The 14,163-nt window shown below is 40.2% G+C and overlaps 1 protein-coding gene across 1 annotated transcript in view; it reads right to left on the bottom strand.

Annotated features, from left to right (window-relative positions):
- sptlc1 (serine palmitoyltransferase, long chain base subunit 1) overlaps positions 1-10,187 on the bottom strand; it is a 29,683-nt gene extending 19,496 nt beyond the window's left edge. The window contains exons 1-3 of the mRNA XM_039779926.1: positions 10,078-10,187; positions 6,425-6,532; positions 2,183-2,277 (exon numbers count right to left, since the gene is read on the bottom strand). Coding sequence (XP_039635860.1) covers positions 2,183-2,277; positions 6,425-6,532; positions 10,078-10,131 — 257 coding nt within the window. The 5' untranslated portion in view covers positions 10,132-10,187. The remainder of the gene's footprint in view (positions 1-2,182; positions 2,278-6,424; positions 6,533-10,077) is intronic.
- Between the last annotated feature and the right edge of the window lie 3,976 nt (positions 10,188-14,163).

The following is a 14,163-nucleotide window of genomic DNA, read 5'->3' as shown; positions in this document are numbered from 1 at the left end:
GGAGTATCTAAAGTAACTAGTAACTAAAGCTGTAACAGATGAATGTAGTGGAGTAACTAAAGTAACTAGTAACTAAAGCTGTAACAGATGAATGTAGTGGAGTAACTAAAGTAACTAGTAACTAAAGCTGTAACAGATGAATGTAGTGGAGTAACTAAAGTAACTAGTAACTAAAGCTGTAACAGATGAATGTAGTGGAGTATCTAAAGTAACTAGTAACTAAAGCTGGAACAGATGAATGTAGTGGAGTAACTAAAGTAACTAGTAACTAAAGCTGTAACAGATGAATGTAGTGGAGTAACTAAAGTAACTAGTAACTAAAGCTGTAACAGATGAATGTAGTGGAGTAAAAAGTCCAATATTTCTCTCTGAAATGTAGCGGAGTAGAAGTAGAAAGTGGCATGGAAAGAAAAGACTCAAGTAAAGTACAAGTACCTGTTTTATTTTGCGAAGAATTAGCCTCCCCTCGTGCAAATGTTCTACCAAAAACAACTTCCTTCCATCAGGAGCGTAGCAACTATTCTGATTGGTTTAAAGAAATGCTAGCAAGCCAGTGTTTTTTTTTCTCCAATCCTAGAATGTATGTGTGGTGTAGCAAGACCTTCCAGCGCTGACCCAGCACTCTGGCAATGTGAGACTAGGAGGAGCCCCGCGCCGGATGTCTGGTTTTAAGCTGGCAATGTACTTCTGTTGCACCAGACTAATAATACACTCAGACCGGATTTTACTAACTGGAAAAACTATGTCGTATTCCCAGGAATGTGCGCTTAAATGTATTTGACGTTGCATTGCAGCAAAAGCTGAGCCTGGTTCAACTTGTGTGACGGCCCTGTGTTTTTAGCTGGAGCCCATGCTGGCAGCCCTGAGTTAAAGAATATCATCATGACCCCAGTTCATAAAGTGGCTCTCTGGTAGCTGACCAGCGCTCAGCAGTGTGCTCCTCCTCATACTGTGTGACCTTTTCACGTTTCATTCTACTGAAGTTTAACTGTAAAAAGCACAGCCCTCCTAAACAATGAGTGGGGGGAGTGATGGCTGCCAACCGCTGCCTCTTTTCCTTTCTTAAGGAACAAGGTGTGGGTTGAAGAAACTGAGGCACAGGTTGAGTAGTCTATAGAGCTCAACAGTCACGCCCCTCCTCTGAGAGACCTTGGGTTCCGGAAGTAAATTTCCCATCATTTGGACTCAAGTACAGTACTGGAGTAAATGTACTTAGTTACATTCCAGCACTGGTTTAAACTATATTTAGCTGATAAATGTCAGCCCTGTCAAAAACGTGTGGGGCTGTAGTTGAACAGCCGGGCAAAAAAAGTGACAATACCACTTCACTAAATGTTACTGTAAAGCTATAGTGCGTAGTTTCTGTCTCCCCCATGAGGAATTCTAAGTAATGACAACAACACTGTCGGCACGTCCACATGATACAAGCCTTATGTGATCACGCACCCCCCCACCACATAGTTGCTAGTAACCAAGGAGGACACGGAGGATTAAAAAAAAACATGACTGACTCTTCAGAAGAGGTCATTATCTTCACTCGAGCTTCTGCATGTGAAAGTCACCGGACGCCCCAATCTTCTGAACATAGTCACAGAAATGAAGAGAGAAATCCAGAGAGAGTTGTGTGAAGCTGATAGTCTGAATTAGCTTTGTAGCAATTTGGTAATGGCTTGAATGGAACGGACGTTCATTAATATCAAAAAGTTGCGACTAAAGCTTTAAATGTTAGAAAATCTAACATCTGCATCCAAATACACATAGTGATAGACTGTCTGTACTGACTGCTGGCACCACCCCTAGAGCTGGAACAATTCCAAATTTTACTGTACAATCAATTGTCTCAGGTATAAATACGATTAACAATATAATTGTCTCTTTCAGTCAAATTTATAATCTCTATAGTCTATAATTTATATAGTCTGACCAATAATCACTTTCATAATTACAATTTATCATATCTAAACAAAATCAACATGACCAGTCATACTCCTTAAGACCTTAGCTCATGTTAGGAATTCATTGCGGTTAAACAAAGAAACTGTGATTATTTAAAAAAAAAGAAAAAGACAATTAGACAGTAGTTATATGTAATAATAGTAACAGGCCTAGCCACCACTGCTTTTTGGAGAAGATCTTGTTAATAAATGTGTTTGTGGTTGGGGGGAGTGTCTGAGTGTTTTACCCTGTGACAACATCATAACTGAGGGAGGGATGGTCTTTGGATACAGGAGGAACGAGAGGCTCTGGCTGCCACTCCTCAATCAGGTCCTCCTTTTCCTGGAACAGGGAGCCATGGGACAGACATGATGACAATGACACACACACACACACACACACACACACACACACACACACACACACACACACACACACACACACACACACACACACACACACACACACACACACACACACACACACACACACACACACACAAACAAAACAAACAATTTATTTATGTCCACATATAGAAAAATAGTACAAGGACATAAATACTACAGATGCAGTACAATAAAAGACACAAACTCATGGACCAGTGGCACGCAGCATATTTTCACAATATCACTTACAAGCACGAAACTCACTTCTTAAGAGGATAAGTAGCACAATACTCACTTCCCGAGGGTATAGGTAGCACAATACTTGGTTCTTAAGGGTATAAGTAGCAGCGTCTTCGCCATATGTGGCGGCTGCCGATAATAGCAGATATGGCACAGTATTTTGCAAGCCGTTTAGCCCTCTTTTTGGCCATTCCAAGTTGTTGCAGCCCTCTTACTACGAACCTGTGTGTGTTTCCTAGGCTACCAAATATGAAAACCAGTAGTGTGCACCTATAGCCTAGCTCTGAGATGGTGTTTAGGAGTGGTTGGTATTTAACTACCTTGGTGTAGAAAGACTCCTCCATGCTGGAATCAAAGCTGCAGCCTACCTCCAAAATATGCACCTCACTAGACTCCTCATTAATAATAACTACATCTGGTGTATTAGCAACCAGGGGTCCATTCTTCGTACGTTGCTTAAAACATCCGAGATCAAATGACACATCCTAGATGATATCATCGTGCTAATCATGATCTGGCTAATTAGGTTCTTCGAACACACCTGCTGTTGATGATTAGTATAGCTGGATTGAGTTAGTGAGATAATTGCGCGTTCATGCGCTTGTTTAAAAGGGGAGATGTATCGATAGCAGAAACTTTGATCAGCAACGCTGCTATTGGCTGCTCACCGTGGCCAAAGAGCGCACTCAGTTTTTCCACGCAGCAGAGCAAGAACTATTACTGGAAGGGTATGCTGAGTTTGAAACAATAATTAAAACGCCAGGGAACACCTCAAAGTCTGCAAAAGCCAGGAGAGAGGGCTGGCAAAAAGAAGCAGACAAATTAAATCCGTAAGTGTTCCATGTTATGGTTATATCACTTATTACAGTATATATGCTTGTATTTTAATTATTTCATAATTGCTTAATGTCAGAGCCAGCTCAGGACCCACTAGAACATGGGAACAAGTAAAAGTGAAGTACAAGAATATTCTTCAAACTGGTAAGATTTTCTACTTCTACTGTTTGGTCTCTTTTACCCAAAAACATTTTAAATGATGTTTGTCTGTTTATAACAGCAACCAAGAAAAAGGCGGAGCATAAAAAAACAGGTGGTGGTCCTGCACCCCACATTATACCCCGGCAGAAGAGCTGGCCCTTGGGCTAAATGCGAACCGACCCATTGTGGAGGGCATCCCTGGGGGCAGCTCTTCCTTAGACCTACAGCCAGGGACCAGTAACAGCAACACCTTCATTACAGGGAAATGAGTTTGAAATCATCTTGCTACAGTGTAAATAATTTGTTGCTGCATTAAATTAAGTATGTCTATAATCCAAATGGCTGGTACAGTCATTCCAAAAGATAAATATTGAGTCAATTGCTTTGACTTGTGAAGGTGAAAACTGCATAACTTAATGTAGTAATGTTTTGCAATATGTTATTGATCATATTTTTTCCTAGTGTAGTTCATTGTAATGCCATTGTGTTCTCTTTTCCGACGAGTCAAACTTTTAACGTGTGGCTCCAACAAGTTGATAATGTAGATGAGACCCTCCCGAGAAAAACGATATCTCTCAATCAGTAGATTATCTAAAGGATCCTGTCGATCTCGCAAAACGCGATTGCTTCGAAAAGCTCTTTGAATTATTCTGGCACCTTCAGCAACAGGTTCCTGACGTAAAAACGGACCAGACATGGCTGCGACAGACTTCCCAAATCACCTCCGTTTATATAGCCGGGATCTAATCCTGTTGACATGAAATAAGCCTGCTCGCGAGCAGGTTTAAGATTGCGCACCTGTTGCTATGACAGCAAGTCCAGGATGAGCGTCGAAGAACTAAACAATCCAAGATCATGCCAAATCGCCAACAATCAAATCCAGCTAAGTGAGTTAGCGACGTACGAAGAATGGGCCCCAGATGTAAGAAAGTACTAAGATTACTACTGCAATGCTGAAACATGGATGGTTTTACCTGAGAATGTTTGTATATTCAAGGTCAAGGTAAACTTTATTATCCCACAAGGGGAAATTCATGTGGTCATTCATTATGCACTCTTGTCACAACATATTCTCTAAACATATAAACAGTCAACAATAACAATACAAAGAATAAACAATACTACAGAAATGACAAAGACAATCCGACATCTGATGTTTACGAAACATTAAGGTAGCTAAAGTAAAAAAAAAAATATATATAAAAATAACTAGGAATGGTTGTCAAAAAACAAAATCTGGATCTACCATCCAGTTAAAGTGCCAGTGCGGGATCAAAGTACTTGCGATTTGCTTGGTGATTATACAGTCTGATCGCTGTAGGCACAAATGATTTATTGTACCTTTCCGTTTTAATTCTCCGTTGTAAAATTCTACCAATTGACCTATTGCTTCTCATAAATTTATGATGAAGAGGGTGAGTGGGGTCATTAAGGATTTGGTCAGTCTTTTTTAAGATAAGCTCATTGTACAGCTGAGCTGCCGACACCTGGTCAAGTCCTATGATCTTACTGGCCATCTTGATCATACGCTGCAGTCTCTTTTGGTCCTTAACATGCATGTTACCAAACACGCAGATAAGGCCAAAAGACAGAACACTCTGGAGAATACTTTTATAAAACATTACAAGGATGTGTCTGTCTAGTCTAAAAGTGTTTAGTTTTCTAAGGAAAAACATCCGTTTGTGCATTTTCTTAGTTTTATTCAATGCACAGTCATTAAAAATTAATTTAGAGTCAATTTCAACTCCCAAATATTTGTAGGTTGAGACTCTCTCTACTAGTTCACCATTGATCTTAGAAGGGGGGACTATAATTCTGTTTTTGCTAAAATCTATGACCATCTCTTTTGTTTTCTTCACACTTATTTCAAGAAAATTATCAGAACACCACTGAGTGAAACACTGGAGTTCCCTCTGGAATTCATTCACAGAAGAAATGTCAGATTTAAAACAAAAACAAAAAACAATGCTGTGTCATCAGCATATTTAAAATAAGTGTGAGCTGAAGAGGAGGCTTGGCAATTATTGGTGTACAATGTATATAAAATAGGCGACAGAATGCACCCTTGTGGTGCCCCTGTGTTTATAGTTTTTAAAGGATGATATACTTGAATTAAATCTGACTTGCTGACTGCGATCCGTCAAGAAGTTATAGATCCAAATAATCAATTGGGGATTTACTCCCAAATGCACCAATTTTTCCACCAGCAGGTGGGGTTGGATTCTATTAAAAGCACTGCTGAAGTCAATGAACACAATCTTGACCAGGCTCTTAGCATGCTCAAGGTGCTCATGAATGCTGTTAATCAAAAATAGCAGTGCATCCTCAACACCTCTCTATACACGATAAGCAAATTGATTTTGGGAGCTTATGGAGAAGTTCCTTTAAAATTATTTTTTTCAAAACATTTCATAACTGTGGATGTAAGGGCAACAGGGCGCAGATCATTGAGTTCCTTAGGTCTATTGTTTTTAGGCACCGGCACTATTAAGGATTTTTTCCATAAACTGGGAACAACACCAGTGTCTAGTGACAGCTGAAACAGCCTGTGGAAGGGCTGTGCCAGCTGATCAGCACACACCTTTAGTGTTCTACAGCTTATACCATCAGGTCCACAAGCTTTGTGGGGATTTACACGTCTAAATTCTTACTGAAAGAGGGAAATGGTTTGATATGTCTTTCACTATGAGGTCTACTATTCTGTCATGACGTGCCATGTACATTCCTTTGTAGGCATGGCAACCATTTAGGATGTGAGACAGAGTTTCAGTGATATGTTCTGAACTATCACACACACACACACACACACACACACACACACACACACACACACACACACACACACACACACACACACACACACACACACACGGAGCTCAGCTTACCTTCTCTGTCAGTCTGTAGGTCTCATGAAGCTTGTAGGTCTTGGAGAAGAGAAGTCTGATGATCCACAGGATGAGGATGCCCTCCAGGATCAGGTGATAGGCAGGAGCCTGAGGGAGACAGGGACACCAGGATCATTTGGGTGTCAGACTTAGGCCTGGGCCGCTGAGAGTTACTGACTGTATGATAACCTTCAGCAAAAACATCACGGTTTCATGGCATTGCAATTACTAGGCCTGCCCTGTCGCGATAGTCAATAAATCGAGTTATCGCACGATAAAAAAAAATGAGCTCGATAATTTTTCCGGCCGCGATAATTTCCATTAGCATGCTTGTTTGTTTTCCTCGTCTCTCTCTACCAAAGAGACTGGAGGACCACTCTCGGTTCCTTAGCGTAACGAGGGTGAACCCTCTTGTCAGTCGCATGGTCTTTGTGGGGCCGGGACTGCGGACAGAGAGACAGAGACAGACAAACGCTAGTTGAGAGTTGGAGCAGGGTTTCCGCAGCACTTTGCAGTTAAAGGCCATCAAAAAAGTAGGCCTATATGAGGCGATATCCACCGTGTTACTTGGCGTCCCGTTTCTCCCTTTCAATCCAAACCACACAGCTGACAACCTGCAGGTGGAGACTGTGGAGCCGGCCTCGGACCTACGCCCGCTGGTGATCTCGCGCGCGGTTTCAGGAAAGTGGCTCCATGTTTCCGACAATGCACGAACATTAACGGTACAAGCCTACAGCTGTCCACGCGGACGGAGTGTGGAAAGTATGTCAGAGTTGCACCTGTGTGTGTGTGTGTGTGTGTGTGTGTGTTTGTGTGTGTGTGTGTGTGTGTGTGTGTGTGTGTGTGTGTGGGTGTGTGTGTGTGTGTGTGTCCGGCCCGCCCACGAAGCTCCGACCTGAAGAGGAGCAGAAGCCGCACCTTCGCCAAAATGAAGACTGAAAAACAGAACTATTTTGGTACATTTACTCGCCATGTGGCAGATAGCCATACAGATAGATTTAATTTATTAATTATATATTATTTAAATTTAATATTTAGAGTTAAATAATTGTAAAATGTAGTACAGAGTCTGTAGTCTGAGAACTTACGTGTCACAAACGGCAATTCCACAACTGTACATCAGCGTGAAAGACGACATACCAAAGGAGATCAAAGACATATTGTGGATATTTAAAATGTCTTCCAGTTCCAGTGTTAAATATTATTCAGAAATAAAAGTGTATTGATCTTTGAAAAGGTGTACCTGTATTATTATGCCATTATCATTATATTAGATGCAAATGGTCTCTCGATGACAATATTATCGTTTATCGCAATAATTTCTGGGACAATTTATCGTCCAGCAAAATTTTTTATCGTGACAGGCCTAGCAATAAAGCTTTAAAATGTATTATTTTGGGCACCTGGGTAGTTCAACTGGTAGAGTGCACGCCCATATATAGAGGCTCAGTCCTTGCCGCAGCAGCCGAGGGTTCGCTCCCGACCTGCTACCCTTTGCTGCATGTCATTCCCCTTCTCTCTCCCCCTTCAAGTCTAAGCTGTCCTGTCAATAATAATGGCCTAAAATGCCACAAAATAATCTTTCAAAAAAGAAAATGTATTATTTTGAAATGTCTGGTAGACATTTCGGTTGATCCCTAATTTCAAGTGGAACACGACTAAAACCAACTGTCGTTCTTTCTTTGAATTCTCCTCTCCCACAATGCACTAGATTAGGGTCATCTGGGAGCAGTAAGATAATTTGATTCTGATGACACATCCAGCCAACAACAACAATGAATAGTGCATTCACCTTCGCAGTAATTCCTTCAGTTATATTGTCCAGCCGTTCCATAATAACGCCCTATAGAATGTGGACATATTACTTATCTTTAAAAGGTCCCATGGCATGAAAATTTCACTTTATGAGGTTTTTTAACATTAATATGCGTTCCCCCAGCCTGCCTATGGTCCCCAATTTGCTTGATATGGTGATAGGTGTAAACCGAGCCCTGGGTATCCTGCTCTGCCTTTGAGAAAATGAAAGCTCAGATGAGCCGATCTGGAATCTTGCTTGTTATGAGGTCATAAGGAGCAAGGTTACCTCCCCTTTCTCTGCTTTGCCCGTCCAGAGAATTTGGCCCACCCATGAGAGAGAGAGAGAGACATCATGGCTTTCAAACGAGCAACGTGGCAGTTGGTCAAGGCCAAATCCCCACTCTCCACCTTGCCCCTCCCTCTCTCCTCCTCAATAGCTACAGGCACAGAAATGGCACATCCTAAGGAAAGCTCATTGTGGGACTGGCTCTAGTTGCTGGAATTCTGCACCAAGGCTGAATTTCGGGAAAGAGACTTCAGATACAGTATTAGGGGACCACTAAGGTCTATATAAAAGAGACTTCAGATACAGTATTAGGGGACCACTAAGGTCTATATAAAAGAGACTTCAGATACAGTATTAGGGGACCACTAAGGCCTATATAAAAGAGACTTCAGATACAGTATTAGGGGACCACTAAGGTCTATATAAAAGAGACTTCAGATACAGTATTAGGGGACCACTAAGGCCTATATAAAAGAGACTTCAGATACAGTATTAGGGGACCACTAAGGCCTATATAAAAGAGACTTCTGATACAGTATTAGGGGACCACTAAGGCCTATAGAAAAGCATTCAAAGAGCACCATGTCATGGTCATTTAACTGTTAAACTATAATGTCATATAACTTGTCTTCTATAATGCGGTGTCTGATCTGGTTCCTGAAGTTTTTTTTTTGTTTGTTTTATCCGATTACTCAATTTTGTAATTTTTTTCTAATATTTCTTAATGTGGGATATTAAATGCCTGACTCCATCTTAATATAACAACAGATAAATGTTAGACTGAGAGAGAGCACCAAGTCATCCCTGACAGTCTAATATGTTGTATTTTATGAATATAGTAGAATATTGTCACTAAACCAAACTCGGTACAATACATAACTCCCACACTACTTAAATATTGAATGAAATTATGGCTGCTAAATAGGCAAACCTCCATGGATATACACAAGGCTGACACTTAGTGGATGTGTAGCTCGTTACCTACTGCAGTCCTGAAGCATCCCAGCTTCAGCTGAGCCTGTTTACCGTTACATCTCCACACAACTGACACTAAGTATTATGGAAGAGGATGGAATTTATGCTATGTTTTGTAAATCGCTCTGGATAACAGTAGGCTAAAAACCTGAATGAAATGAAGCAGTCAGGTGACATGATAGCTCAAATGCTGTAATGTTATGGTCTAAAACTAGAAAAGTGTTACTATACAACAGTGCACACTGCACAGACACAGAATATGCTTAAATGTATTTCTGTACAGTAACAAAAGTAAATATAGAACTTTACTATTGATCTTGGCTTCAACCTTATAACTCGGACCAGTTTTCACTTATATGCTCTACTTTTGTGGCTAGCTAGCTATGTTTCAGCCATCTTCCATGCCTCTCCTGACTGGTCGGCTTCCAGCCACGGCCACGCCTTCCCCGAGCCACGGCCACTTCCTGACTGGGAACTTCTCAATAACCAGCCTCTCGGACTAGAGTGAAAACATCCCCGAGGAGCTAAACACACGACCAATCTGCGTGTAAACGCCAAGTTCTACCCGACAGAGCTGTAGAGAGGAGAAACTTACCTCATAAAACGCTTGCACCATTTCCACCAACACCCACTGCTGTCCGGACGCCATGTTTATCTTCCTTCTATAACGTCATCAGTGATGCTGCGTTTAAGTTCCACCAGAAGAATTGTAGACCCGAGCGTCCGTCCATAAAATACAATACATCACCAGCCACGAACATTACCTTCCTGACTGCACTGTTTTAAACTTGCAATAAAAACTAAATACTAATAGTAAATACAAATATGACTTAAAAATCAAAGCGAGGAGGAAGAGTATGGATGATCTACTCAATTTGGCAAATTATAATACAAACCAATCAAATTATATTTAAGTGTGCATTAAAACAAAAATATTTACAAATAGATGCATATATAACCAATGACTATATCAATTTTAATTATAATCATAAATAACTACACAGAACAACTAATAGCTAGACAAAATATATTTTTAAAAGAAAAATCAATTTTCACTTTTTTTCATTTTAAGATAAGATTTTTCTTAACTTGGTGCATTGATTGGGTTCCCATTTATTTTTAGTTAGCCAGTCTCCTATTGTTTTCAACTTTTCAACATGGCACATGGTTGCCTTGTTATGGCAAAACTTGCCAGCGGTGAATGGCTTGCGCTGGTTGGAGCAGTTTCCAGGCAGGAGTGTGAAGCTGTTGCTGAGAAAAAGCATTCCTACTCAGAAAGCCCACATTAAGCAAAAAGTCCTTCTGACTGAATGAACGGCTGTAGTAAAATAGTTTCTGTGTGCAGGAAATCAAGGACAATATTGTGGAGCAAAGGCGTAATTTACAGGGGAGATGGGGGTTACAACCCCCCCCCCCACAATCACCCCAAATATCTAATAATAATTTCCTTTATTTAATTAAAGACATTTGTACCATAAATTGATGCAGAAAAATTCACCAGAATACAGAAAATGAAGCGTTTGATATGCTTAAAATTAAAATGTTGCTCAAAAGTGATCTCAACCCCCCCAATGTTGAACCCAAAGTTACGCCCTTTAAAAATAGTGAGCTTCCAAGTTCCTCCAACTCAATGAACCCACCAAGCCACAAAGAAGTATTTAAAATGCCTTCCCTATTTGGATTCACTTCTCTATTATAATTATGCTTTCAGCTAATTTTATATTCTATTCTTGTAGTAAATATGATAACATTTAATTTGGCCTAAAAGTCTAAATATATTAGAATACACATAACATACTCACCATACATATGTTTTAAACTGTATAGAAAGTAAACCACAAAGCACAGGATAATAGGGACAAATATGGAAATATTGTCCAAATTCTATATACTGCGATCAGAAATCTCCGCAATGCAAATACAAATACAATTTTAAATTGCAAAGCGTCATATTTGATCGATATATGTGACAATTACAGCCGTGCCACCCGACACACCTGTCAGTGATACCCAGGGCCACACGTAGTCAGCAGACACAGAACTCTGCACATTTTCAACAAACACATCCCCACCCCCAACAGAAAAACAGTCCGCCACATTCTGCAGATTTTTTATATTTTTTAATGTGTGCATTGCTCTTTCATAAAGGTGCTCACTGAGTATCTTGAAGCTGCTTTCACTGCACTAGCTATCACTCTGTGTCTCTAATCACAGCTGTGAACAAAGCACGCACAGATTAATCTAACAATATATGTAACACCAGAAATGAAAACAAAGACAGCTTATGAAAGCACTGAGCATATATGTCTTTAAACATTTATTATAAATAATCAGCTGTTACTATAGCAGTTGTTAGTGCTAGCAGTATTTAAAGCTATTATGCTTGGGTAACAAAACCATTAACTCTCGACAGAACCTATGCAGATGATCCTCCGCAGTGAACTTTACAGAAGTGCATTACATTCACCTGACCTTAGATCTCATAATGACGAGAACACTATCTTAATATTACAATAGCTGGAGATGGTTTTCTCGTTATTATGAGATACAGATATACGAGATGCAGCTCCACATTTTCTGCAATTAGCTTCCATAGTAACACAGAAAATGTTTATGGATGCTAGCGTGAATCTGTTCCACTCCCTGTAACATACAATCTGCTACTTTATAGGTAAATGTGCTGATTACATGATTACCAGTATATTTAGTTATACATGTATATCTGAGCTTTATTCACCAACTATCACGTGACGTAAAGGTAGCCTGATGACCACACTCAACTGCCATTTTTACTTGAATATTTATATTTCTGTTTTGCTGAAAAAATAGAAGTGTACTGTACAGTGACCCAGAAGTCTGAACTGCTGCTGCACTCCTGAGAAAAAAAAACGTCTGGTCACTTTCTCATTAGGATAAATGTTACAACAAGAACAGTTCTACTTCTTTGGTGTGTGGTCATTCAAGGACATGTTTTGTCATGGTGGCAGCAATAGCCTTCCATAAGAACAAGGCTAACTCAAACTATTAGTTGCCAGATTATTCATTCTCGCTTAATAGCCAATGGGCCGTGGGCACCAGACCAGTGAAAGCAAACGGCTGCGATGCGCAGCGTGGTAACATGTGGTCCTGAGTAAGAGAAAGCTAACATCATTAATTACATTAACTACATCTACACTACTACGTTTTGGTTTTCAAGCGGCGTTTTGAGACAAAACAACTCTCTGCTCTCTATTGACTTGTATTGCGTGAAGGTGTCCTCCTCTTTACTCCGTCGGTCAGCAAACAACAGAACCATGCCCAAAGGCTGCTGTGTGGTGATATTCACTACCAACAGGGGAAAGAACCCAGAACTGAAGTTTTTATAAGCTGCCGACCTGAAAAACGGAGCTTTATGAAAACAGACGTGAGGAATCAGCAGAGAGAATGGAGAGACACTAAGCTAGCGATATGTCTGACATTACCTTTGCAGCAAGCATGTTGTTACCAAGTTAAATATCCATATGTCAGTTTTAGGCTATCTGTCTGTTAGTTAAGCTAACACACGTAACATTGGATATAACGTTAGCTTAGTGGCTCTCAAATGAGTTTGTACAAATGTGTTTTCTTTTTGTTTTTAAGATGATTAGACTTAGAAAAGTGCAGTGGTGAAGTCAAATGGTTGGCACCGCCCCATCAACATAACTGACTTACTCAAAGAATAATCCCACACACCTCGAAGTACGAGGGATTGCACATGACCTACAAAGCTCATTTGTGTAGTCATAAGCTTCAGTCTGATGAGTGGTTCCCCAGTAAGCACTAGTCTGCAGTAAAACCTGGCTCAACTGATTGTATAGCAAACATTTTATATAACTGTTGTTTCAACAGCTTTTCAAAGTTTTTTTTTTATGTGAAGGTTCAAACTACACACTGAAATATAGCCATTGAAAACAGATGACCCTTCAACCGACTTTATCCCAGTTTTAACCTAGACATCTAAATGTCTGTTGACCTGTGAATCAATACTCCGTGGGTCAGGCCCATCTAAACTGCTCCAACTTTCGATCTGGTAAAATTAGGTTCAGGAATGTATTCCCAAGCCAGTATTATGGCATGTGCTTACATTTTAAAAATAATTAAAGCAAATGCCATAATCATGACTACTGTAAACTGTAAACATTCTATTAGCTGTCCTCCAGAGTTACATTTGGATGAATGGAAGGAAACCCAGCTGGGACAGCAGTGAGCTGTGGTTTGGCATTAAACAACAAACTAATCTCGTCTGCCATAGGTCCGAGAGAAAATCACTAGACTTGAGAGTGGAAATGAGAGAAATTGCTGAACAACATGCTTAATAATATTAGCACAGTAAGCACGACAGGATCATCTTGGCAGACACAGTAACCACACAGCCTCGGCTACAGGTCTGCAGGAGGGAATGTCTGAAGGTTCTCTGGGAGAGTCAGGACACAGAAACCCAAACACACACAGAAACTTCAACACACACAGATTGTGTAAGGCAGCGGACGATGCTGCTCAGGGCACAGCTATCCACATTCCACAATCACTTCACCCATGAAGAGCAGAGGAACAGAGTACTGATTACTGATACTGAAACCTGCAACGCTCCAACATTCTTATGAGTCGACTACTATATATATATATATATATATATATATATATATATATATATATATATATA

Source organism: Perca fluviatilis, chromosome 17 (assembly GCF_010015445.1).
Source record: "Perca fluviatilis chromosome 17, GENO_Pfluv_1.0, whole genome shotgun sequence".
Classification (NCBI taxonomy): domain Eukaryota; kingdom Metazoa; phylum Chordata; class Actinopteri; order Perciformes; family Percidae; genus Perca; species Perca fluviatilis.
This window is presented reverse-complemented; position numbering and strand designations above follow the sequence as displayed.